The sequence below is a fragment of the Coturnix japonica genome, chromosome 25, assembly GCF_001577835.2.
Source record: "Coturnix japonica isolate 7356 chromosome 25, Coturnix japonica 2.1, whole genome shotgun sequence".
NCBI lineage: Eukaryota > Metazoa > Chordata > Aves > Galliformes > Phasianidae > Coturnix > Coturnix japonica.
This window is the reverse complement of record NC_029540.1, coordinates 18006-44107: the sequence shown is the minus strand read 5'-3', so window position 1 is coordinate 44107 and position 26102 is coordinate 18006. Positions and strand designations below refer to the sequence as shown.

Below are 26102 nucleotides of genomic sequence, written 5' to 3'. Positions count from 1 at the left end.
TGGTTCTTGGGGAGTGTTTCCAGCAAGAGGGCAGCAGGGATTCAACCCCAGCTCCAGCCTGCGCCGCCGATCCCAACCTGGCAGCTCCATGTCTTAGTCTCTGTAGGAAAGGCTAACATTAGAAACTCATACCCAAGTTTACAATGATTATTTTAATTGCGGTTTTTAAGCCATTTTTTCCACTTGCATTTCTTTTCTTTTCTTTTTTTTTTTTTTTGCCCCTTTGGGGAAATGGAAAAATCAGGGTTTCCTGCAGGCAGCAGAACACCAATGTGGTATCGTCCAGTTGTTACTTTTTTTTTTAAGGAACGTAACTCCGTTGCCTACATTGCAAATAATCCATGACAATATTAAAAACAACAGAGTTATTTCCTGGTTGCAGGTGGTGGTGTCTATTTTCTTTGAATGGTGGCTGCCCTGTTGGGTCAGCTGCACTACCCAGCGCTGTGCTGCAAGGAATGCAATTCTGTTTGCTTTCAATTGGCTCTCCCCCGACTTTCCCACTAGAATTAACCATAAAAGGGCTGCTATTGGCACCAGGTTGCTGAAGACCTCATTAAGCACAAACTTGCAGCCTGCCCCTTTCACCACGCCTGGCTGTGGTGCAGCTCTTTGCCCACTTTAAGGGACAGTGTTGAAGGGGCAGCACTGATTTGCTCAAGCAGGGAACACATTTCACCCTCCCAGCACTTCTTTTATATTTTTTCCTTACTTTTTCTACCTGTCTGGGCGCACCAGAGGAAAAAACATAATCCCTAGAAGAGATTAAGAGAGAATGTGTGTGAGCCACTCTGATAAAACCCTTCCCAGTCAGCTCTTTGATCAAGAGAGCAAGAAAAATATGCAAATTCCAGGTGTGACACTCAGCATTAAAATTAGCCATGATTTCACAATAGTCTGAAAACCTGGAGGTCTGAACTGTGCTCCACTGGGACGTGTCCGGCCCCCAGGTGTTGGGCACTGGGCTGATGTCACTGTGTGAGTGTGGAAATACACCTGGTTCTGAGTGTGCGGGGTCAGTGAATGCTCCCAGGTGGTTCTTAAACGATGAGAATAAAAATGGGCTTCTTTATTTCTGTGCTCCCTCAACCAGATTTTGGATCTGAGTTCCATGTAATGAGACCTGGGGTCTTGGCACAGCATTACCATCCCTAAGGCCCTGCTCTGACACAAGGCATTAGGCAGGAACGTGGGTTCTGACTCCTTGGAGCAACCTGTGCAAGCCCTTTTTCTTACAGTAAGGAACTTCAGAGGACATTAGTAATAACCCTCTGCAAAGGATTCCAGCAGAGTTTTGGAGTGTAGAGGAGGACAGTTGGGCACGGCATCTCTGAGCCCAGAGCAGCAGATGAAGCCCTGCACACCGTGAGCCCCTCCATCATCTCCAGGACACAACGCCTGATGTCTTCCAACCCCCATCAGCACTTCTGCTTTTTTCATGAACGGCATCAGGCAGAAATTTTTTAGGAAGACCATTTTTTACCATGTGAATGAGATCGCAGCTGAAGCGTTTCCCTGTATTTTGTCCCTGGACAGCAGATGAGTGGCAGAGCCTACCTGGAAGCTGAGAGCTTTTGCATTTTGCTTTCATCCCTGTGGTGGCCACATCTGCAAGCAATTCTGTGATGCACATTTAGGGGAATCGGAGGGAAAATTTGCAAGGGAACGAGGCAGAAAAATCCTCAGTTCTCTACTGGTGTGGAGCAGCATTGGAATCTCAAAGGAACTTAGGGAAAGAAGCAAGAAAACCACCTGTCTGCTGCTCCTCCTGCTGCTGCTGTGTGTACGGCCATTCCCTTTGCAGCTCAGCAGCTGCCGGACTCCAGAGCTATGTAAGACTTTTGCCAAATGCCCTTCCTTGAGTCTGCATTTCCTTCTTTATGCACAGCTGCATTGTAATGAGGAAGCTGCCCTTGGTCCAGCTGTGGAATGTTTGTAAACCAGCTTGCATCTACTTACTGTCTTTTGCAATACAAAACAGCTTTCCTTGACTCTATTGTAGGGAAATATTTCCCAGTTCCCCTCTTCAGCCTCTCTTATCCCTCCAAAAATAAAATACAAAAAGGCAGAAAGACCCTCTTAGAGAAACCTTCATCCCAGTTTGTATTTCTGGGGGTTTCCCCTCACTTCCACATCCAGGTCCTGACAGCAGATGTCCCCTTCCCAACCCAGCTGCCCTTCACTGCCCATCCACATTCCCCCTGGCCTGGCTGGGGAGTAGCACCCAGGGCCCTGCCCTAAATAAACAGAAGTCTCAGAGGGCTGGGAGCTGCAAGAACCCACAGTGAGCCAAAGGCGCAGGGAAGAAGCGAGCAGGGACTTTGCAAAGCTGCCTCTCACTGCAGCTCACCCCATAACCAACTCCCAGCCTTCTGGCAAAGCAAAGGATCTCAGGGACTCAAGAGTTTTAGTTATTTGCTAGGAGGTTGGTTGGGTCTGAAAGCAGTGCAGACATTTGAAGGATGCCATGACACTTGCTGAAGAGCTTGGTGGGCTGTAGCAAGGCTACCCAAGATCAACCTTCATGTCTACCTTGCAGTATGAGAAGGGAGCATTCTCCTCTTCCACTTTTCTGCATCCAGTACTCAAAGGGATCAAATACTGTGCAAATGAGGACAACAGATGGAAATCTGGCCGCCCTTACCATAATGAATCCTCATGCCTAACAAATTATATGGGTTCTTCCTCCATAGTCCAAGCAAAATACATTTCCACAAACTCCCAGAAGGGAATTTAAGGAACTGGGTCCCTATCTTCCCCAAGAGCGTGTCAGTGGTTTAGGAATGAAAATGCCTTTGTGGCAGGGTGGTCAGGACAGGATTCCTTTTTCCTGCCATTAGTCATTTCCCTGCCCCAAACTGGTATCTCCACAGACTAAACTATCTCAGATGCTTAGCAGAGGATGGATGAATCACCTTCTGGAGGTACTGATTTCTTTCCTTAACTGTATGCAAGCCCAGACAGAGGAAGCTGAAGGAGCCAATTCCCACCTGTAAGCAAGATGCCATGTCATGTCTCTAACTCCACGGAAAGCCTTGGTTTCCACATATATTGTACAAAGGGGCTTTGAAGGTGCTATTTTTTTGCTGCAACTGCTCAGTGAAATATTTACAAACAAGATACTGATTTTGTTGTTGCTTGATCTACTCTTTTCCTCTTTGAATTGTATTTCAGTTTCTCCTTTCTTCTTGAAAAGGGGATTCAGGAGGGGGGAGCGGAATGGGTTGTTTCAGAAAACAACTGCACTGATTTTTATGTAAAAGGAACCTTCCATATGTACAGACTCCGGGACATTGTTCCAGTCTGTTGCAGCTCTGTTTACTTTGGTTGATTTTAAGGCTGTGATGAAAAGAATTTTTTAAATTAAAGGGAAAAAAAAAAAAAAAGTCGTCTTTCTTAATGTTTTTTGCATAACTAGAATTAAGTGATGTTTCCAGGGCTAATATCAAACACTTTTTCATGCTGATGAATGGCATATATTAAATAGAGAAATATAGCATGGAGCTGCTGGAGTGGCCCAGAGGGGGCTGTGGGGATGGTCCAGGAACATGCAGCTCATTGCACACACTGCAACCACCAGATGCACCTTCTGTGAGCTCAAGGCATGGATGTTGTGCAGCTCCTTGCATTACATAGCTCCCTCCTACATGTCCTTTAAATATCCAGTAACACTCCGCAGTATGAAAAGGCGATGTTTTGTTGCTTTTACTGCTTCAAGATCCCAATATCTGCTCTCACACAGAGCACAGGTTTCACGTCCCAGAGGCATCCAGAGCTACTCAGAACCCTTCATGTGCCCAGGGGCTTAGACAATCCATGCAGCAGGCTTAAGGCAGAAGGACTTGAGGTCTACAGGCCCTTTACCTTTCCTTCCCTTTCAGTATTTGGGGCTTAAATCCAAACTTCAGGCCTTAGCATAATTCTGGGAAAGGACACCACCAGTGTTGATAAAATCACTCTAGTGCTGGCTGCCGATAACAAAAGCCTACACTTGTCCCTTGTGACCTCCTCAACAGTACCCGCAGGAAGCAAGCACTCAGGCTGTTATTACAGTAACAGCTGACCCATGCTGAGATGGCAAAAAGAAGTTGGAAAAATAGATGTTTAATACTCCAAAATGCATTAAACCCTTCCTCAATTTCCACTCTTTCTAGGCTTGCTCCTAAAGCCTAAGAAAAGTCCTATTTCTTGGTTTGCATTTCAACAGTGTCATCTGCGTGTGCTGGTTCTCTCAGATTGGCTTAAAAAAATCACTCTTAAAAATGAGATGGAGAATAAAAACCTTCAACAGCTGTAGGAGTTGGCCTATAGGACTCCCACCCCCACTGATGGATTTGCAAACCTTCCTCCCAAATTATAAATCTGTCTCGTTTTATTAACCCTTCTCTGGATCTACAAATTCTATTAGAGATTTACAAATCACACCCTTCCACATTAAATGAAAAGACTGATTTATAAACCCACACGTTCTGCTCGGGAAACAAGGCCAGATCATGACAAATTACCTGCTTTCCAAACCCAGTTCTGTATTTTTTACCTCAGAACAGATTCACTTCCATAAAAGTGACTAAAATAATAATAATAAAACAATGCTAGAGAAAAAACTCATTTTATCTTTAGGACCTGCATGAGCACTGCTGGGAACACAACCATGGCTTCAAACATAACAAGCATAGGCAGAGAAGGGCTCATTGAGGACTGCTCTCCTGTGAGCACACAGAGCCAGAGATGCAGCAGCTGTGAATTGAGTTTTACGATTACACCTAAAACCAACCAGTATCAGAGCCAGTTCTTGTCCCAGGGATTAACAGGGACAAGAAAGTTTCATGTCACGGCCATTATAAGCTATTTTTCCTCCTTGCTGCTATCTGTTACTAATGAACTGGAAACAGTGCATCATCACCATGTAATTCTGGCACGCCACTCTTGATTCTTCCTGAATTCTGAAAAGAAGTGTTTATTAAACATTTCTGGCTTTTTTTCCTGCATAATAATGGACACCATTAGTATCTCAACCTAGTAAAAGCCATGGACTATGATTAGGATTTCTTTTCTCTAAATATGGCTTCAAAAATAGGTTTTTTTTCCTCAAAGCTGACAGCCAGAAATTTCTGTTTTGCCTTTTTTTCCTGCTATTCTCTGCCCTCCATGAGATTAATCCATTAATTGCTCTCAGTTCCCTCCATTTCCTCATTCCAGTTTGTCATGTATTGCTTTTTTGTTCTAATTGCTGCCTTTGCCACTGTGTCTGTGACAGATGGACTCTATTGAGCAAGGAATTACAGCTCTATGGTGGCTCAGTGTGGTCTCACCCACCTTAATTTGTGCATTTCCTTCACCTTTGGGAAGGCAATCCTGGAGACGCTGAGATATTCTGTGGCTCCATGTCATCATATTTCCCCCCAAATCCTTCAGTGCAGACTCCCTGCCCTTTCCCTTCTCAGCTTCATTTTTTCCTTATTTCCTAGGATTCTGTGAGGATCCCGGTTTCATGCACCTCCTTCCTAAAATCAGAAAACAAAGCAGTTCCACTCTTCTCATGAAATGACATATATACATGCATGTATTCCTGAGTGAGTCAGGAACGGGAGGCACTGAAATGCCCAATGGAGGCTGCAGGAGGTGGATTGGTGAGCTGGGAATCCTGCCTCCTGCCTTCACATGTTTGTTTTCAGGAACTGGAGCGCGTGGAGCAAATTATGCAGCCAGTGCTCAGCACGGAGCAATCAGCACTAAGAAATGCTTCCGGCCCACTGGGGTGAAAGCAAGCTCCAGGAGAGCTGCTTTTTAAATTCTTGGAACAGTTCTTTCCAGAGTCTCCTCTGTCAGAAAATGGAGGCGTTCTGTGGGTTTTATATTTTATTTTTCTATTTTCTAGTTCTTTTCCTCTGTATAAATTCCATGAATGTTTGGGAAAGGTCAGAGAAGCTGGAGTTCAAAGTGCCGGAGACCAAATCACTGTGACACCGGTGCCTTGGGAGTTATGCATATAAATGGATATTGCTCTTTCCAAAAGCAGCCACATAGTTCTGGAAATCCCTCCCCACAGGCTGATAGAAAGAATTACTTCAGAGCTGTGTGGTTTGAATTACAGAGTTCATACACTCATGATGGGCAGACAGAGGGCATTGTTCAGAGCTGTAAGAACTGGTGGCTTTACAGTGTGGTACTGAACAATATGCAAAGGACTGACATTAATTGGAACTACTCAGCAGAGATGTGGACATAATTATTTAAAGGACTAACTTGCAACAGATGGACTTAGTCATAGCGAACACATAGCATAGCTATCTAAAGAGCAAAAACGCGAATGCCCTAGAAGGGAATTAGCATTCTGAAGGATGCCTTTGGCTGCTGGGTGGCAGGATGTTTCTTTTCATCTAAGGAGAGCCCAGAGAGTGTTATCTTCAACATTTCTTCTCTAAAATCTATTCACTCTGTGCATGCCAAGATCAGCAGCCTAAGAGAGCCAGCAACAGGTCTGGAGTTAGGTTCTATATGAGAAAAAATTCCTTCTCCAAAAGAGTGGTGATGCTTTGGAGCAGGCTGAAGAGGGAGGTGGTGGAGAGACTTTCCCTGGAGGTGTTCAGAACAGTGGAGACACTTGGGGACATGGATAATGGGCATGGATGATGGGTTGATGGTTGGACAATCCTGGGGATGCCCCAGGGGCCGGGTCTCATCACTGTTTGTGCTGCAACACAAGCAAGTCCCTTGATTTCTGCAGAACAACCTCCCACTTCTGCTTTTCCCTCCAGCCCACGGGCTGCTATATTTAATCTCAGAGCTGTCTACCTTTTTTACAGATCAATCTGGGCGTCATGCTTCCCAGAAATCATGAGGTGGCAATCAAAATCATGAAGGTTCTTGTAAAACCATGGTTTGAATGCCTCCTCTCTGCCACTTGCTTACTGAGCATCTATAGGTCACGGGGTTAATTTGAAGGGTTTTATCTGCTGAAAAGAAACAAAATGGTGAAGTTCTGCAAACAAGAAGCCTGTCTTTATCTTATAGGCTCATAAAAATAACATTTGGCCTCTGTCTGTCAAATGCATCATTATAAAAATCAGTTTTCCTCCTTGTTCAAGATAAGCAAAGTTGCCCTCTGCCATCTGCTTCCTCCCCACTTTCAATGAAAAGTTAACCTACCGGCTAGTCAACAGGAGCAAAATCACAGAGAAATGTGACTGTTATTGGGGAAATAGTGGTTTGCAGCAGCAGCCTCCTCGTCTTATGTAATAAGAAGGCTGATTTCTCAAGAAGTTTGTTTTTTAACAGAGCTGTCATCAAATCCAGGTTGCTTATTGATCCCTGCACAGACTGCAGTTTCCTCTGTCTTCCCTTGGTTTCTGCTGTGATTTTATGGTCTTCAGCCCCAGGACTTGGGCAGCTTTGAGGTATGAAATAATAGGATCATGGTTACCTTCCAGCATGAAAATGCAATTCAGTAACTATGAGTTTTTAAAAATAGAAAAATTACATTTTGTAAAACTTAATTTGTTTTTTACCCTTGTGGTTCCCTTCTAACTCAAGATGTTCTGATTCTGTGATTCTGTGAGGAGGAGGAGAGCAGGACTAGCATTTTTAACCCAGAATTGCCATGCAAGTGCTGACTTTGGCAGTTCCTCGGAGCGTGACTCGGGATGAATCACCTCGTACTGTGTGCCACTTACCCCCATGCGAAGGGCAGCAGGAGATCTCTGTTCTCAAAATAGGATGAAGCTGCTCTGCCCTCGTGATTCTCTGCAGGCAATCTGTGTCATCCTATGCTCAATGACAGCAGCTCTGGTGTCAAGGAAGCTGATGCCTATAAACAGGAAGGGACACATTATTAACTAAACAACACAACTGTAGGGAAACATTCTCTGACACTAAACATTTGAAGAGGAAAAAACCCTAAAGGTGACAATTTAGATCAAGAGAGCAGAGGGACATTCTTCAGATCGGAACAGACCTGGTGCTTGCTACAAGGTAGAGCAATAAGGGTGCCAGATAGGAGGAACTGGATGCGAAGGATTGTGAACATATTTGCAGCCATCTGGCAGCTTCTAATTATCCAAATGATGAGGCTGCCTGAGCTCTCACCAAAATGTGGAGAGGGAGGGAAGGCAGGAGTCTGTTTGGGCAGAGGATCTCGAATGCTTCATGCTTTCAACGTATGTTTTTTGGAAATGTTTTATATCACTTACAAGATTATTTATATTATTGGAGATATACAAAAATGGTTCCAGAAGAACATGGGAAGGTTACTCCTGTATTTTTCCTTCCGGGTTTCTGGAAATCAAGTCAAAGAACAGAATAGGTGCTGTTCCCTGGGCACCAGCATCAAGAATGAACTGGGGAAGAATCAAGATGTCGTGCCTTGGGGTATGATTGATCACAGCAAGTATCAAACTATCTCCTTATTTCATTCTTCTATCAGGAGCTAAACAGCACCGTGCTGACCTGTGCCACTCTCATTCAGCCAGGAACTGGACTCTAATGACAAACCAGTTGTTCTATCATGGTAAAAAGTAAGATACTGGGTTTAATATGTGATATTTGCAGTTGCTTGCATGCCACAAGCAATCAGATATCAAAGTCCCCTAAGCAATCTGGATTTTTCTTTCTCAATAGCAGGACAAGCATGCCTTAGCTATAGCAGTGTTAATTACATTAAGCCGGGACAGCCGTTGCCATGGGCTCTAACCTCAGGCAGCTTCTGCTTCTGCTCCCTGAAACACAATTGCTGAGATGAACAAGCGATTTTAGCCACTTGTAAACGCACACTGCAGAAACAAGAATTAAATTGCTTTCCAGGGCACATAGATGAGATACGAGCACTAATTTGACTTGACTCGTTGTCTTGCATGCAGTTTATGGGAAGGTGAATGAAAAGTTGTGTTGCTCTGCCCTCTTATGATGGTACCATATTTCCAGCTGTTTGTGGTTAGGCGTGTCCTGGCTGCAGCTCAGAGGCAGGCTTTTATGTTAAGATACATGACAGGCATATGGATTCTAAGTGACTACATTTAACAGTATTGATTTTAGGTATCGAGATACACAGTTTTTATCACCCACTTGTTTCCTGGTTGGAAGGAGAAAAAGAAGGTGCCAAGAACCTCCCAGGTACGATAGGAAATGATGCTGATGCTCAGACCACCTGCTACCTAGAAAGACAGATTGATAGCTCAGCGTGTGGCACTTTCTGACACAGGCCAATAATTAACCTGATTGCTTCTGTTGTATTAGAGGTATGTGCTGCCCCTTTTGATAAAGAGAAAAATGTTCTTTATTGCATTCAGTTATCATTCGTCTTTGAGCTTGGCATCCTCCTTCAGGCATCTGCTGCTGCTTCATGATACAAAGTAACACACAGCTCAGTTACTAAGCATTATTTTTCTAATTCTGCTCACAGACCCTGGAGAGGAGAAGTGCCTCCTAGAAACCATCAATTCCTAAGCATAAGATTTGGTTACGTTACTTCAGCATGCGCATTCTGGCCCAGATTTTGAGCTGCGTAAAAGAAAACTTTATCTGCAGAAATCTTCCTAGGAATCTGAATGATACCTGCTTTGCAGTCTTTCTACTTAGGCTACACGAAGTGATACCAAATACAATCACCTTAAAATTCAAAACCATAGAAAGAATGCTACTTGTTACTTTTTACAGAGCACGTTGGCCAAAATATTGTGCCAGTGGCCTCCCAGTGTGTGAGCCCCAAGCATGAGACCGACAACTAAATCTTTTGGACAGACTATTTGGAAGTGTAAACGAAGAAGGCCAACGTTCCTTCTTTTTCTTCTTCTTCTTCTTTTTTCTTAAAGATGTGGAGTACGAATTTCACAAAGCTGACGCACACCAGACAATGTCGCACAAGATCCTGCGGGCTGCTGCATGAATGAGGCCTTTCAGGCCCCGCACACTGCCCTGCTTGTTCCCCAGGCCGCACTTTCTGGTCACTAACACTCAGCTGGCAAGAGCAGAGGATGCTGCACCAAGTGCCATTTGTCTGTCAGCTCAAAGGAAGTGGAACTCCCCTTACAGCTGTTCTTCTCAGCACTTCCTACTACACGCTGTAGATGAAGACGCACAATATTCTGCAGAATTAACCCCCCCAGAGGTCGATGAGCTCAGTCGTCAGGGTCAGCTCCAACCAGTTCCGACTTCCAGCATTCATCCCTCCTAGTCTGTGCATTCCGAGGACTTCTCGCACCAAAATGTGTCATTTTAAGACGTTATCTCGTCTCCTTCCCATCCTGCTCCACCTGCGATCCCCCGGCAGCACGGAGCTCTGCCGCCCGTTGCATCGTGGATGCTGCCCTCTAGCGCTCACTGCTCCAAGGGCCTGCAGACCTTCCGTGTTCCGTGGAGGGTCGCTAATAAATACTGAAAGAAGTCTTTAAATACATCGGGGGATTTGCCATCATGGACCTGCTGTATTTATTTATTTATTTATGATTCCTGCTTCCTCTTCCTTCACCACCGTTCCTATTAACTAAGTGTTAAGTGAGAAAATAAACCGCCGCAGCCACCAGCGCCATTCCCGGCTCCTGCCACACGAGGTCGCTCCGGAGCCAGATACAGGAGCTGGTCCCGTTCCACCGCCCCACGTGCTTCCACGGGAGACACGTTGCGATCCTTATTGCGGGGGTCTCAGCGTGAAGTTTGTTTCTGTCCTTCCATAGCACACAAGGAGGTATTTTCTGATGGCCATAATCTCCCCCAGGAGCATGATGGAATGTATTCGTGACACCGGCTTCTGATAGTGTGACAAGTAGAAGACAGGACAGTATCTATTTAGGAATTCCTAATATACAGCTCTTAAGTGGAGTTTTGAAGGCTTCTGACTTAGCTGCACTGCTGCTTTCCACCACTGCAATGATACAAGACAGCTGGATGTCGTCTGTGTATGTGTGAGCTTTCATGTGGTGCTCTGGTCCATCAAGAGTGTGGGCAACTCATACTGAGATTAAAGGTAGATATCTAAGAGCACTACTCCTCTAAATACTACTCACTGTTAAGAAATTTCCAGCATTCAGAGGCAGATTCAGCACAACTTAAGGAGGCTCTTGGAATTTCAGAACATTTTTATACCATTAGAAATTCAGATATACTAGAGAGAGGAGCAAGCAATACACTGGGGAATTCTCAAAGTTGCAAATAAAGCTTTTAAAAGACCTGCAGTAAAAGACACGCAGCAAGAATTTCCAAAGGTAACGGCTGTCTCGGTGGGTGGTTCATATTACTGTCTTCATGGTTCCTCGCTTTGTTCTAGGAAATATTTTTGCTTTGCAATATTATGATGTTCCTGGAATTTCCTTTGTAGTGAAAATGTTTAACCTTAATGCAGAAATTATGCAGAAGTTTAAGCCTACAGCTATTCAGAAATCCAGAGCAGAGATGCATTAATATTCCTTCCCCCTCGATTCCTTCTCATTCTTACAAAGGCACAACTAGTCTGCTCAGATCTGTGCTTTGAATAAGGAGTAACTCGATGTCTGCAAAAAAAGAGCGGCTCTCTCAGGGAAAGCCTCTTATTAATCGTATTAAACATGTTGATGGCGGAGATTTCAGTAACAGCAGCCCTGCCAGCCCTGGCAACGTGCAGCAGTTGAGATGGAGACACCCCTCATTGCAGCATAAAATACTTTAATCTCACAGAGTCTGCGCTTCAAATAAAGCGACACGAGCGTTTGTCTTTAAGAGCTGGAGGCGTTTCCAGCAGTCGGGTCGGGCTGCAGAGCTGCATTAACCTCAATGTTTTACTTCTCTCATCACTTCGGCTCCTTCACAAGTTTCTTTTGCTCCCTCAGCCCCGGGCCCCGTTTATGGGGAGGGTCCTTCGAGGGGGGCGATGTCAGAAGAAACGGGTTTGTGTTCAGCGAGTGCGTGTGAACTGCGTTACATGCGAGGAACTGGAAGACAGTAAACAAAGGTGTGCGAGTCTGGACTCGGAAATACACCGTGCTTTCCTCACGGGCACGGAGCTCACACAAAGGAGCACGGCGGTACCAGCGCTGCTCCACACGGCGACAAGGCCGCGCCGCCGCCATTACAGCAGCGCGGCGCAGCTCCGCCATGAGCCGCCCCGCCCCGCCGCCACTGCCGCGCTCGGCGCCGGGCCGGAAGTCGGGCCCGCGCAGAGGAGGAACTGCGGCAAATCTCAGCCAATCAGCGGCGAGGTCGCGGCTCGGCCCCTGCGGCCCGGAGCCGGGAAACCCCGTGGGTAACGGACTCCCACTTTGCCGGGCGGGGGGCGGAGCTTCGCAGCGATGGGGAGGAACGGGACGGAGGGACGGGGCTGGGACGGGGAGGTAAGGGGGGAAAGGGGCGGCTGGAGAGCGACAGGTGGGGCAACCAAAGGGAGAAGTGCTGAGAGGAGGAAGGAGAGAGAGCAAAGGAGACAGAGCCCGGCTGGTGTGACTGCAACAAAATGGAGGACAGCGGGAGCCGGGCAGGGCCGCGCTGCGGGGCAGGAGTCGCCTCATGGCTGCGGGTCAGCCAGGCCGCAGCCCGCGGCTCCTGTCACAGGCAGCTCCCGATGAGCAGCCCCCGCCCGGCCGGGTCTTCCTTGACCACCTCCAGAGACGAGGCACCCACGCTTCTCTGGGCAGCTGTGCCGGGGCCTCGCCACCCACCGAGCAAAGATCTTACTATGATCTAACCTACATTTCATCTTTCAGCTTAAACCCATCCCTTCTCGTCCTACCACTATCAGGTCACATAAGAAGCCTGCTTTGCTCCTCCTCACGTGCAAACAGTACTGGAAGGCTGCAGTCAGGACTATGGAGTCTTGTCCAAGCTGAACAAACCCAACACCCTCAACCTGCCCTCGCAGGAGTGGTGCTCCAGGCCTCTATAGAAAACACAAAGGCCTTGTCAGCTCCAGCACTGGTATCTATATTAAACTCATCTGAACTACCGAAACACCAGTTTGGGTTGTACATTGTGTCCTTCATCAACTACATTACCAAGAACTACGGTACCACTGGATACAAAGTCTAACCCCAGAAGATACAGTTCTCCAGGTTCTTAGGTAGCAAAAAGACACCCGAAAGATTTACCTCTTAACTCCGTTCCTGAAGGAACAGCCTCCTCTTTGCAGACGTACATTCTAGAAGAAGTAATCCAATACAACAGTCTCAATTTATTTGAAATAATTCAGTTTCAAAACTTTTTAATTTAAAATTTACAGCACACGTGGGGAGTAAACATGTTTTATTACAACTAAAAATTATCAGAAGAGTGCTGCAGGGTTGATTAATTTAACACTGTCATGGCTTTATTCAAAACACAGTTGCACAAAATCAGTTACTCCAAAGTTTAAGGAAAGAGTCTGATAAGGAACCAAAACGCACTATATACATACTGCCATACAAAGAGCATTGAAATAGGACAAAACCTCTACAAAATATAAAACCCACCCTTACATATTCGCATGAAAAGACCACCCACCAAGCAAAAAAGTTTCAAAAGGTATCTGGAGGCTCTGTATTATTTTTTAAAAAACGCTATGCTGTTTAATTGCATGCCAAGCTGACAAATATGAAATGATATTTAGATGGTAACGCTGAGGAAAAGACAAAATTACTTAATAAGTTTTGTGTGAGGCTCAGATTTTCTAGACATAGCAGCTGATGCACTATACTGCAAGTTGATTTAGGAAGTGTTAAGTCTGCATATCTTAGGGAAAGTCTGCTTACCCCTTCTAAGCTCATTTTGCTTTGTCGCATTAGCTCATTCAATGTTAAAATTGGACTTGTTTATTGAAACATGACTGGTACCAAAATAACTTTAATTCAAAATAGTAAATGTCCCCATTTAAAACTAACTTTATATGCATCAGGAAGAGATAGATAAGGAAAACCCTGAAAATGAAGTACTTTAAAAGTGCACACTTATAATTTTCAGTCATTCACTGAGATTTAAAAAAAGCAAAAAGGTGGAAAAACACTTTTCTATCTCAAAGCTGATCACAAAGCAACTGACTCAAACACAGAGCCTCCATGATAAGATAGGATGTGCACTTACCTAAGATTTCTATTCATTCAGTATTCATACACAAACACAGGAACTCAGATTGTGGTTGCAAATGTAGTTTTACCACTACTTTTCTAGTGTCTTTACAGATATTCATTAAAAATTGCAGAACTTTTAGTCAGTTTATTTCCAAGTATGTTGCCTGACCGATTTCATTCAGACACCTTTGATGCTTCACAGCTACATGAGAAACAGTAATTTAAGGCTCTATTTGAGGGAAAAAAACACACAAGAAATTGGGCTTTGCAGAACAACTTCAACCCTGCAGTATCTAAACTTAAGAGCTGGAGTCACATTTAAAGTCTGCTAGTGTGTGAAATACCTTATTAAATATTCACAAGTAACCAGTCTACGGGTGATCAACTTTTACTTAGGTCCAGGAAATCTCCCTCATCCCCACCCTTGGCGTCTCCCCCAGCTTAATGACAGCTATTGTCAGCCAAGACAGATATAAAAATAAGTCTCTTGAATAAAGCTGTGTGTGATATTTGGTTCAGTACCTACGTGAAACAATGTAAATTAGTTTTATATCAAGACTACTTTAAATCCAAATAATGACTGGAAAAGGAATGCTGTATGTTTGAACTTGTTTTGCCGTGGCTCAAATGGAACACGTGAATCCACTGGGGCAGATTTATTACCGCCTCTTGGTCACAACCTGGCTGCTAGAAAAGAGCTTGTCTGCATGTCTCCTGTACCTGCCACCAACCGTAAGCAATGGAACAAGTTTCTGCTGCCATTCAATATAAAAAACCCTGAATGATTAGCTAGTATTATACATGGACTTGAATATTTTGCCCACAACCAGACTTAAAAAATTTAAGAGGCAACCCGTTTGGTCTATTCCCCTTCAATGATTTTATAAAAGTATGTGGGGGGTAGTCTGAAAAGTGTGCTTGAAGGAGTTACCCGTTAACTTCTGCATTAGAAATGCATATATTTTATAGCCAAGCACAATGATTCAGAATTCCTGAAATGACAATGCAGGAGCTAAGAGAGTGAAAGTTCAAACACTCTTTGTAAAATGGTTTAAAACCAGAGATTAGTTGCTTCTGTTAATACCTGCAATGACTAAATATTTCGGAGAGAAGTTTGAGGATTACGGCCCTCTCAGTTTGCCAAGATATTTTTGGGAACGTATCTCGAGCAAACACTGAACTTCTAAACAAGCAGGAAAATCTTCTGAAACCCACTTAGGCTTTGCAATGTTAACGTGCAAATCAGGGCAGAAGACTTTAAAAAGTTACAGGAGTCAGCTTGTAAAAAGCTGAAACACAGCGCAATCTAGTTGTTGAATTCACACAGAACCCCTGGTAAAGTCAAGATTGTTGTCAACTCCTCATTTGACAGACTCGATTTGCCACAAAGCATTTCTGAGTTCGACTTTTTAAGTATAAAAACGTGAAAATCCTGAAGGAAATTCATGGTATTAAATCCATGTAAGATAGGTGTTATAACTCTGGAGAAATGACGACCAACACAGCAAGCTTGTATAAAATTAAAGAGCTCCTAATAAAACTCTACGGGGAAAACTTGACAATGGCTTCTGTGAATATATTGTTGAAAATTGTTTTTCTACATATAGGTTCACTAACAGGCTATTATATCTTATTTGGAATGATAAAAAGGGCAAGAATAGTAAAACCACACTTCTATAAAAAGTTAACATTTTCTGTAGGGACATCTATGGTACATGGAGACATACAGATCTGCATAATCACTATTGCGTATTCTGTAACTTAAGAATCTGGTCCTACATTATCTATAACAAATTAATCATCCTCTTCCTCGCCTTCATCTTCAGGATCTCGTTTCCTCTTCTCCCCTCGAATACCCTCTGCTAAGGAAAAGATCTCATTACATTCTGTTCAAACATCACAGACAATGTTAAAGCAATCAGCAAAAGGTAGTGGAAATAGATTACTATGTGTAGCTAAAGTGTTCACTGCTACAAAGCGGGGTGCTCAGGAGATAATATTCAACTAAACATAAACTAAGCATTACAGAACATTAAATAAGACGCATCAATAAGAAGTGTATATATAAATGACTGTTAGCACGTATTTAAGAACTAAAATGGAAATAGTATCTTTTTCGTCTCTCTGACTTTTGGAAGGTGCACGCATCCAGCCCAAACTCCAGCAGTTTCTGCACATACCAAATCAAATCTGCTCTGATCTCTTCCCAATTGAAAAACTGCTTCTTGAATAAAAATCTCTCAGCTTATTCTTAGAAATATCTCTAACTGTCAGTGGACTATGCGCTCTTGTGGTGGAATCATGAAATGCAATCCTGTCAAACCTAACAGATGTAATTTCCAGCAGTCATTTCCTGGCTAATTAGCCATCCTAACCACCTGCTTTGTTGTCTTAATAGATTTGAATGCTGCAATTGCAAAAAGGAAAGAATTGAGCATTGCTACTTCAGAATTCCAGTTTTTCAAGTGCAAGATACATCTCCAAGAACTGCTCCGTTAAGCCAAGGATATAAATCAGATGGGCAGTAGTCTGATTAGAAATTTTAGAAATTTAAATAAGCAAAGGAAAAACTAGCTGATTTTAAAATGAAGCTTGATATATTAATTCTCTGAAGCAATTCAGTAACCACTGACCGGCAATAACCTGGTAGTCCTGCACAGTGCCAATATCACCATGTGGAACACAGAGGTGTGTACAACTAAGCAACCCATCTCTCGGCCCACTAAGCAAAGTGCTTGCTAAGTGCACAAGAACCAAGAATGAGCCTTCTGCCAGTACTGCATCTTCTTTTCCAATGCCCCAGAACAGACGAGGAGCTTCAAACTAAAGGCTGGTCCTAACCCTGAAAGGTTTGCAAGCCTCAAACAAGGTGCAAAAACGAATGAGTAACGCATCTGCCCTGCTTATTTTCTGGCACTGAAAGATGAAATGGTTTGCACCTCAGGAGTTTCCTCTTAAGTGAGAAGTTTCACTGAGGAGGTCATTTTCATCTTGATAGAGGACTACAGCTACTGTCACTTCTAAGGCTTTTCCAGTGAAGGCATTTTAACGGATGTACCACGTACAATGTATGCAGAGGAGTCCATCCATCTCCTCTCCCTCTTGGAAAATGAGTATTTCTGCCTGCGTAGAAAGTGCAAGCTCTTTCGTTTGAGAAACATACTAGGTTACAGAATAACTGTTTTAGTCAACATTAATACTTAAGCTGAGAACTTACCTTCTTCCTCCTCATCACCTCCTTCTTCAACATAGTCATCATCATCATCTTCATCCTTTAAAAAAAAATGTGAAATATTTTTAAAGAATTGCAGTGCATGTAAACTTTGCTTAAATACTGATCCTAAGGAGGAATTAAAGAAATTTCAGTCCCTTCAGAGTAGCAACATAAGTATGGAGTTACACTTGCAAGAGTGCGCAAGACAACAAATCACATGGATAGAACAAAATGAATGCAAAAGAAGAGTTCAGATGAAGATTTTCCACACGCCTGCGGGCAATGAAGCTGGTATGATGTAAACTCTTTTCAACAGTAACAGCAACAGGAGCGACATCCACCATATTTGATGTGAAACATGAGAGCTGCCTGCCCATAGACTTGCTTACAAAATTTCACACATTTTCCAACTGAAACTCTCAAAGTTGTCAAGAAAGAGGACCAAATCACAACTCCTGAGCTTTACTTCGAGCCACAAGAACTGCAAGAATCCACCCATAACCCTGAAGATTGTGTGCGCACCACCAAAGAACACACAGATAAAGTGCATCAGGATTTACTAGCTTCACCTGAACGTCACTTTACCTGAATCTCTTCTTTCATCAGGTATGAAAGACCAACTTCCTCCTCCTCTTCACCTTCCCCTAGATCTGAGCCTCCATCATCTTCATCATCTTCCTCTTCATATTCTCCTGGAGGACCGGCTTCATCCTCATCTTCATCATTGTCATCTTCATCTCCTTCAGAAATGAAAAATGCACACAATATGCCAGAAGTTAAATTTAATTAGCTTCTCTTCATTCAAGCTAACACGTGCCAGGTTAAGCTCATTCTAATGTTTTTATTGTTGTTTTTTTAAAAGTAGGTAACATGGGAAACACAATAAAATGTTTGTCCCCTTGCTTTGCATTAGTTCTGCTAAAGTACGTTACTGCTGGCAATAGGACACTTTAAGAATATTTCCAGTCTTTGCTACAATATCCTTACTGCTGTTTCCTTACACTTAAGAGGCTTCCGCGAGAACTGAAAACCTTTGACATTGCTTTTCATTCTGTGCCAAAGTGCCAATACCAAACAAATTCTAAAACTATATGCCTCAGAAATAAGAGCAGGGTATGATGCCAATGCGCTCAGAAACTCACTATAATCCACGCTACATTTATGTCTTTATTACAGTGTACGACTTGTCTCCACAGCTTATTTCAGGAACTTACCCTCATCATCATCGTCTTCTGAGTCTGGTGCCTCGTTATCTTCCTGGTCAAATCCATCCAGGTATGTGATTTGCTGAAGCAGGTCAAAAATGCTGTCTCTGTAGTCCTCGAGGTTTGTAATCTCACAGTTGAACAGGTCAAGACTCTTTAAATTTTTAAGATTTTGCTGAAAATAAACAAAAAGGTTTTTTTCTCACCTATTCTTGATACAACCAAACAGTACCTCAAGTTATAGTGCTGCCATAGCCCAAATATAGTCAGGTACAGAATTTATTTTATCCCCATTACTTCATTCCGACTCACTATTTTACTTCCCACTCTATAAAAACATCAAAATGTTGTTTGAACTTCTAATGAAAATGCTCTTGCAGATCAACTGCACAGCACATCTGCAGCATGCCCAACACGGCCACGCAGACAGACCACCATGCACACACTCTGTAACACTTACATGAGGACTCTTTTTTGTTTGCAGAGCCTGGTTTGGTTCTCATAGCCATGCTCAAAGCTCAACTCCAGCAGGTTTTCAGCAGTTTGATTTAACTGCAAGCATCTGGAGAGGCACTTGGTAGGACTGAGAACTACAATATCCACTTTACGTTCCAAACAGTAACAGTCAGACAACTGATGATGATTTCTCTCACCCTTTCAGACTTCACACACATGCAGCCACCCAAACAGCCTGGCAAGCATCTAAGATCTGAAAAGCATCTAGTCTGTAGAGCACTCCAAGCACTGCTAGGTCAAACCACAGTGAATGCAGACAGACGACCTTCACAAAAAGCTTAAAAAAAAAAAAAAAAAAAAGAGTCTATATCATATAATAAATAATCTGTATGCTGCCACAATGCGTATGCAGATCAAGCAACAGCAGATGTAGGCAGCTTCCTCCTCCACTTGAGTCACCCATTGCTCAGGTATGCGTTTAACTAACTGCCTCAAACACATCCTAATTACTTCGCAGGTTCAGTAAAAACTTATATTTTGTCTAATGAGCAACTATCATATCTTAGCAAACAAACACAAGAGGATTAGCAATACATAACTTGGCAACTTTTCTATCAAAGACAAAACAGAAGCTCAACAGCTCTTATTCAGTTCACCCTATTACTAACACAGAAGGAATTTTACAGCGCTGTGTTTACAAGAAATGTCTCTAAAAAACACCACATCGAGTTAATCAAGTCAGGACCAACTGGGTCACCAACAAACCTAAAACACCATCACTGCACCCGAGCTGGCAAAGGAAAAACAGCATCCAGCACGTGCAATAGGTAAGAAATTTCATTTTGGATTCCTTTCAGTTGTGCTGAAAAGAAACAAAAGTAGCTAAAATATATAACGTATCTTTATACTTGATTTCTTAAGACTGTGATAGTTTAAACCCAACATTGTTTCATCTTCCATACTTGAAAAGATTTCTCAGGTGAAATCCTTGCACCTGTTTCTACTATTACACTGCAAAAACTCAGTAAAAGCCAGTATTTATTACATTTAAATTTTCAATTAGCTCGTTCCATACTTACAAGAGGTTCTATTGTACCAAGATCTTTTATTTTGTTGCCACTTAGATTTAGATGCGTGAGGTTTGGACACTTTTCTGCCAACACTTCCAGTCCTCCGGAAATGATGTTGTCGCTCAACTCTAACTATTACACAGCAAAAGTAAAGAAATTAAATGGTTGGTTTCTTACCATCAGATTCAGCAAACACACAGTTTTTAACTTAGAAGCTTAATGACAAAGTTGAACGCTTCCCACAGCGGTAACTGGGTTAGTATTCAGCTTACAAAACGTTCCCTGGAACTGATAATTTTAGAAGTACTCCTGAAAACATCAAGGGCTTTGATATCTAACTTTGCTGAACAGATAATATTGGAACTCACAGCACATCTTTGATCAGCAAGCGACGTGCGATGGTCCAGCACTGGCTGGGCAACCAAGTGCCTGCTATTGACCATCAGCAGTCAAACACACGGCCAACATTCAGTGAGCAGACCAAGTATTTACTGTTCTGGGTAGGAGTCATCGACTGAGACCAATTTGGCCAAAACTAGCTGAAGATGCCCACAAAACCTTCAGATGTTAATGCAGACTACACTTGGCCCAACTGCACTGCCTGCAGTCTCACAGTGATACGCAAAACGTCAAAGACTCAAGCCCCCAGATTTCCTTTCCATCACAGTGGAGCTGGACTAGACGACCCTTTAGGATCCCTTCCAACTTAAACCGTTCTATGATTCTATGAAACCTCGCTGTCTAGGCAGGTGAGGCACGTACCTTTCGGAGCTTACTCAACGTGGGCAGCTTGGCCAGCGATGTCAGCTGCACGTTGGCCATGCTAAGAAACTCTAGTTCCTTAAAGGAATCGTTCAGACCTTCAATCTCCCCATTGCTGGATTTGCAGTTATCGAGCACCAACTCCGTCACCTTCAAACAGGATATCAAGGCAGCAGAATGAGCACCACTAAACCACACATTTAACCGAAACTACAACTTGGTGACTGTTAAGTGTCTGTTTTTGAGGGTCTGGGGTTGTTCTGTTGGTCTTTTTCATAAATCAGAACAGAGTTGTGGTCTGAAGTCGTTGACATACCAGCCTACTTGAGTAGCATGCAACAATTTCTCTTCCACTGAGCACATTTTGGGCAGCCGATTCCATAGAATCCAAGCAGCAGCTCTGCTGATGGACACTTGTAGGTCTTCCCACAGTGCCAGCACAGCACTGCTGGAAATGAAAGAAACCTCTCCATGGGGAAGCTGGAGGTAAATCTGCTCTGTTAAAAGTGGGCATCCAACCAGGCAGGTCCTTCACATCAGTCAGGGCTAAAACTCATTGGTGGTTTTCTGTACGAGTGAACCACTAACTCATTTATCAAATCCAATCATTTCATTGTGCGTATTTGAGTCTACAAAGTCACTCCAATTCTTTCCAAATCCTAAACCTCCCAGCCCCTGATTATTTTAGCAGTGAGTTCTGCAGGTTAATTTAGACCAATTAAACAACTTCCACTGCCACTAAAACAACGAGATAATCAATGCAGGGGAAGCAACAAGGAGCAGCTAATTAGTTTAAAAATCACTTCATCCTTTGTGGAACATATTCCTCATTAGAGAGGACATTAATAAGGCCACTGCTCCATTCTCCTGTATGCTTCCAACTAACGCGATTACAAGGCTGACGCCTCGTGCAGCAGCAGCGCTCGACTCACACAGCTTATCAACTTTGAGCAAAGTCTCAACATGGGTTTGTTTTCCATCCACACTAAGTAGAGCTGGGGGGTCACCACGCCTCCAGTGGACATCTGCACCCAAAACAACGCAGCCCTTCTGCGATCCCTGCAGCTGAGCTGGGGCAGCACAATGGGGATGAACAAACTGCTCAGCGCACCTTTTCCACTATCCCCGTGCATCACACTGCTCTCTTCGTGCGCTGTAATACCAAACCTGGACTTTACTCCTGGGGTGGGTTGATGGCGTTCTGGCTGACCTCACTGCAGAGCATCCACAGGAGCGAGGGCAGTTGGAACAACGGGTAGAATTCACAGAACTGTAGGGGCTGGAAGGGACCACCAGACATCATCGAATCCAGCCCCCCTGCAAAGTGGGCCCCTTACAGCAGGCTGCACAGGTAGGTGTCCAGATGGATCTGCACTATCTCCAGAGAAGGAGAACCCACAACCTCCCTGGGCAATCCGTGCTGAGCACCCAGCCACGAGCTGCAGCGTAGTTTTAGCACTGCTACCCAAAGCAGCGTGGGTGCCCCATCCCCGGAGGTTCCACGGAGGCTTTGGGGGTGGGGTGGGGGGGGCACTGGGCAGCCTGAGCTGCTGGGAGGGGACCAGCCCACGGCACGGACTGGGAGCCTGCGAGGTCCCTTCCAGCCCGACCACGCTGCGATTCCACGGCTCGGTGCTATTTAGGTTCCCTTCAACCTAAGCCACTCTACGCGATTCCACGACTCTCCCACCTCGGGAACTCGGGGCTTCTTTTTAACATTATTATCAATGACGTTATTTAATGGAAGTTTCCTCGGGGAGGGGGTTGGCAGCGCAGCGCCGCTCGGGACGTTCAGAACTCGCGGCGGCGCAGCCCCCGGGAACCTCGTTCCGCGGAAAAGGGCAAAATTAAAGGAGAAACGGAGAACGTGACGCCGAGCGGACGGACTCGGGCTGCGGCTGAAGGTTCGCCCGCAGCGCCGCGACCTCGCGCGCAAGTTGCGAACCGAGCGGGGAACGCGGGGATTCCGAGGGGCGAAACGAAGCCCCGGAGCCGCGGAGCAGCCCCCGCCTCGCCGCCAACTTCGAGGCCCCGCGGATCGCACGGAGCGCGGCCCGAAGGCGCTGCCCGCCGCCCGCCGAGCTGCCGCGCCACCGCTGACCCAGATTCGTCGGAGCCGCCGCGGCCGCGCTGCGCGGAGCCGGGACGGAGCCGGGACGGAGCCGGGACGGAGCCGGAACAGCCCCGGCGGGAGCACGGCGGGAGCCCGGCGCCGCTCACCTCCTCGGGGGCCTGGTTCCGCAACTCCAGGTTGATGCGCTTCTTCATCTCCATCGCCCCCCCCCTCCCGCGGCTCTGCACTGGCGAGGGAGGGTGGCCGAGGTGCGGCCGTGGGGACGGAGCCGCTGCCGGACGGAAGAGCGCGGTGGGCACGGGGTCAGGGCGGGCAGCCGGCCCGCTCCGCGCGCAGCTCCGGCGCCGTCAATGGCCGCCCGCACACTGCGCCTCCATGACATGGCGCATGGCGCCCCCTCCAAAGACACGCCCCCGCCCTGGGGCGGGGCTTCTCCGCGCCGCCGCGCTTCTCATTGGCTGCGAGGCGACGCGGCCGAGACGGTATGATTGGTTGGTAGCGCTGTCTGTCATGGCGGCGCGGGTCTTTAAAAAGCAGGGGAAGGGGGCGGGGCTGAAGGTGGCGCGCGCGCGGTGGGTGGGAACCGCGCTGGCGGGAACGGAGCGCGCCGGGGGGGGGAGGCGTGAAGGGACGTGGGGGGACATGGGGGCACGGGGGGGGCTTATGGGGGGACGTGGCCGTGTTCGTGTTTTGCAGACTTGAAAGGAAAAATGGTGCCCAGTGTTTTGCACGTGTGTGCAGGAGGAATGGCGGGCGTGTGTGCACGTACATGTGCACGCGCAGGTGCAGTGGGGGTGCTGTAGGTGCAGTGTGACCGGGCTCCATTGCTCCCAGCGCTCAGGAACCATTTGTGGCACAGGGTTGTTGAGCAGCGCGGAGCTGCCGGGTGCTCCTGCTTCCCTCCGTGTGCGCGGAGCTGTGAAGGTTTCCCAAAGCAGGAAATCCCCTTAAAGCCGCTTACCGGACGGAGCTGCGCTCAGCGGGGCGGGCAGCGCCGGGTCAGGACGCCCCGGCCCGGCTGTAACACAGGACGAGCTGCAGGAGCCGCCTCTAAAGCTCCGGTTCCAGCGGCGAGTCCCGCAGGACTCACGGCCCGGCCGGCACCGCGGGCTCCTCCCTGCTCCGCTACAGGAGCGTCACGGCACCGACACAGCGAGAACCACCCGCTGTGCTCCGAGGCGCCTCAACGCGCTCCCGGGACCTGCCTGTGCCCTCGGCCTTGTCCCACCCGCAGCCCTTGTCCCAGCAGCTCCCACCAATTCCAACCTCAGCGCTAAAATGGCGGACCGGAAATGGACACAGCCGGGGCCGGAAGAGCCGTCGGGGTGAGGAGAACGCCCCCAGCACAAACATGGGCTCCCGGAAGTTATAAACGTCACATCCGGCTTGCTAGACTGAAGTGCGGCTGCGCAGGACTACAGCTCCCAGAATGCCTCGGGACAGGACCCCATGGCATCGCGCGGTGCACGCTGGGAGCCATAGAAGCTCCTGGAGCTGTTCCGCGCTCCCTGCAGCGCCCGAGGGAGCAGCGCAACGTGTTAGAAACTGGGTTAGAAACTGCACGGCTTTGTAATGGAACCTTGGTGCCATGAAGGTATTTCCATAGGCCTCTAAAAAACCTATTGTGTGCTCTAGGGAACTCTGCTGTACCCGCAGGGCTACTCGGTGTGCTCTAATGGAAGCTATGGGCCACCTGGTGTAGTCTAGGCTGAACTGCTGCACTCCCAGGTCTCATCTGTGTGCTCTGGTGCCTTACAGGCTTTGCAATGTGCCCTCGTGGCCAGTCCTCACTGTGCCGTGTGTCAGCATCACACTTGTCTGTGCTCTGTAGAGTCAGGTGTTAGATACAAGGTCAGAAGTTTCTTGACCCAACTGGGCAGAGCAGTGGCACAAGCACCGTTGGACTCTGCTCCCGGTGCCCATGTCCCACCTTCAGGGTTACGAGGAAACAAGCAGCCGTGTGAGTTTGCTGCCCGGTGCTCGTGCCCGTCACGTGTCCATTGCGCAGCAGCCCCCAACACGTGTCTGCTCCTCAGCCTCCACGACTGGAGTGAAGGGGCAACCACGGGAGGGATGAGCCCAGGCAGCCGCGGCAGCAGACACGAAGGTGATGTTGTTTTCTTTTCCTGTACTTCCCTTCCCGTCTCACTGGGCATTTTTCCTGACAGTACAACGGATGCCCGCGATCCCGCGCCCCGACCACAACGAAGCCGGTTCCGTGGTCTCTGCTGCCACCGCGTGGCCAAGCAGCGAAACTGCCCGGAGCATCGAGAGCGGCGCATGCGTATTGCAGTGAGCACGTTACGCATGCGTAGTGCTGTTTGGGGAAATGCGCAAGCGTAGTACAGCCCCCAGCATCACTCCCTGATGTCCCCATATTGATCCCCCTCCATCACCAAAGTGTCACCTCCACACCCAGATGGGAAGCGCAGAAGAGAACAAAAGACCCAACGGGGCCGATATTTGACGCCCTTCTGACGTCCGGAATCAGAGTCTATAACCAGAATGAGGTTCTAAAGCAGGTTTGTGTTTATTCAGCGCAGGGCACATGGGGATCACTCCTCCTGTCATGTGTCCTGAAAGGCAGCAGCGTTACAAAGTTCGCTTCCTTCCTGCCCCCCATAAACTGCCCCATAACCCAGCAACCCAACCACTAAACACCCCCCCCAAAAAAAAACCCGGATTTGGCCCCAAAATGGCGCCGCGTACCCTTATAGCCTCACTGCGGGGCTCTATGGGGCTCAGTGTGTCTCTATGGGGCGCCGGGTCCCTCTGGCTCCTCCCCCATCTCCTCGTGACTCCCGTTGTAAATAAGCGGCCGGTTCCGGTTCCAACCGGAACCCCCCGAACCCCCCGCAGCCCCATTGCGGAAACACCGGAAACGGACAGCCGGAAACCGAGCTGCACCCCCCCACAACCGGAATCGGAAATAAGGCAGACTAACTGCTATCCCACAATCCCCTCCGCCGGGAGAGACGCTATTGCTCGCGAACAAAATGGCGCCCACAGATTGAGGCGTTATATCCCGCAATGCACCTTGCCGGAAGTGATGCTACTGCACATGATCAAAATGGCGACCGCTATTGCCACGTTAAATACCACAATACACCATACCGGAAGCGACGTTATTGCGCATGTTCAAAATGGCGACCTCCAGTTGCCGCGTTATATCCCACAATGCAACATACCGGAAGCGACGGTACTGCGCATGATCAAAATGGCGACCTCCAGATGCCGCGATATGCCTCGTTATATCCCACAATGCAACATACCGGAAGCGACGCTACTGCGCATGACCAAAATGGCGATCTCCAGATGCCG

At 46.6% G+C, this 26102-nt stretch overlaps 1 protein-coding gene and 1 long non-coding RNA gene across 3 annotated transcripts; one reads left to right on the top strand and one right to left on the bottom strand.

Annotated features, from left to right (window-relative positions):
- Nucleotides 1-7446: 7446 nt before the first annotated feature.
- LOC107324338 lies at nt 7447-14240 on the top strand. Of its 2 annotated transcripts, XR_004309626.1 has the most exons (3): nt 7447-9108; nt 9398-11917; nt 12701-14240. It is a non-coding gene; the product is annotated as an uncharacterized LOC107324338 (long non-coding RNA). The 2 variants fall into 2 exon arrangements; XR_004309625.1 differs by having other exon boundaries at nt 7451-11917.
- On the bottom strand, nt 13129-23201 carry ANP32E (acidic nuclear phosphoprotein 32 family member E). The gene is made up of 7 exons (XM_015884282.2): nt 22928-23201; nt 20708-20857; nt 19955-20077; nt 18429-18594; nt 17800-17954; nt 17218-17272; nt 13129-15862 (listed from the first exon to the last, which is right to left on the bottom strand). Exons 1-7 carry the CDS (start codon nt 22979-22981, stop codon nt 15795-15797), a joined length of 771 nt encoding a protein of 256 aa, XP_015739768.1. The 5' UTR covers nt 22982-23201; the 3' UTR covers nt 13129-15794.
- Between the last annotated feature and the right edge of the window lie 2901 nt (nt 23202-26102).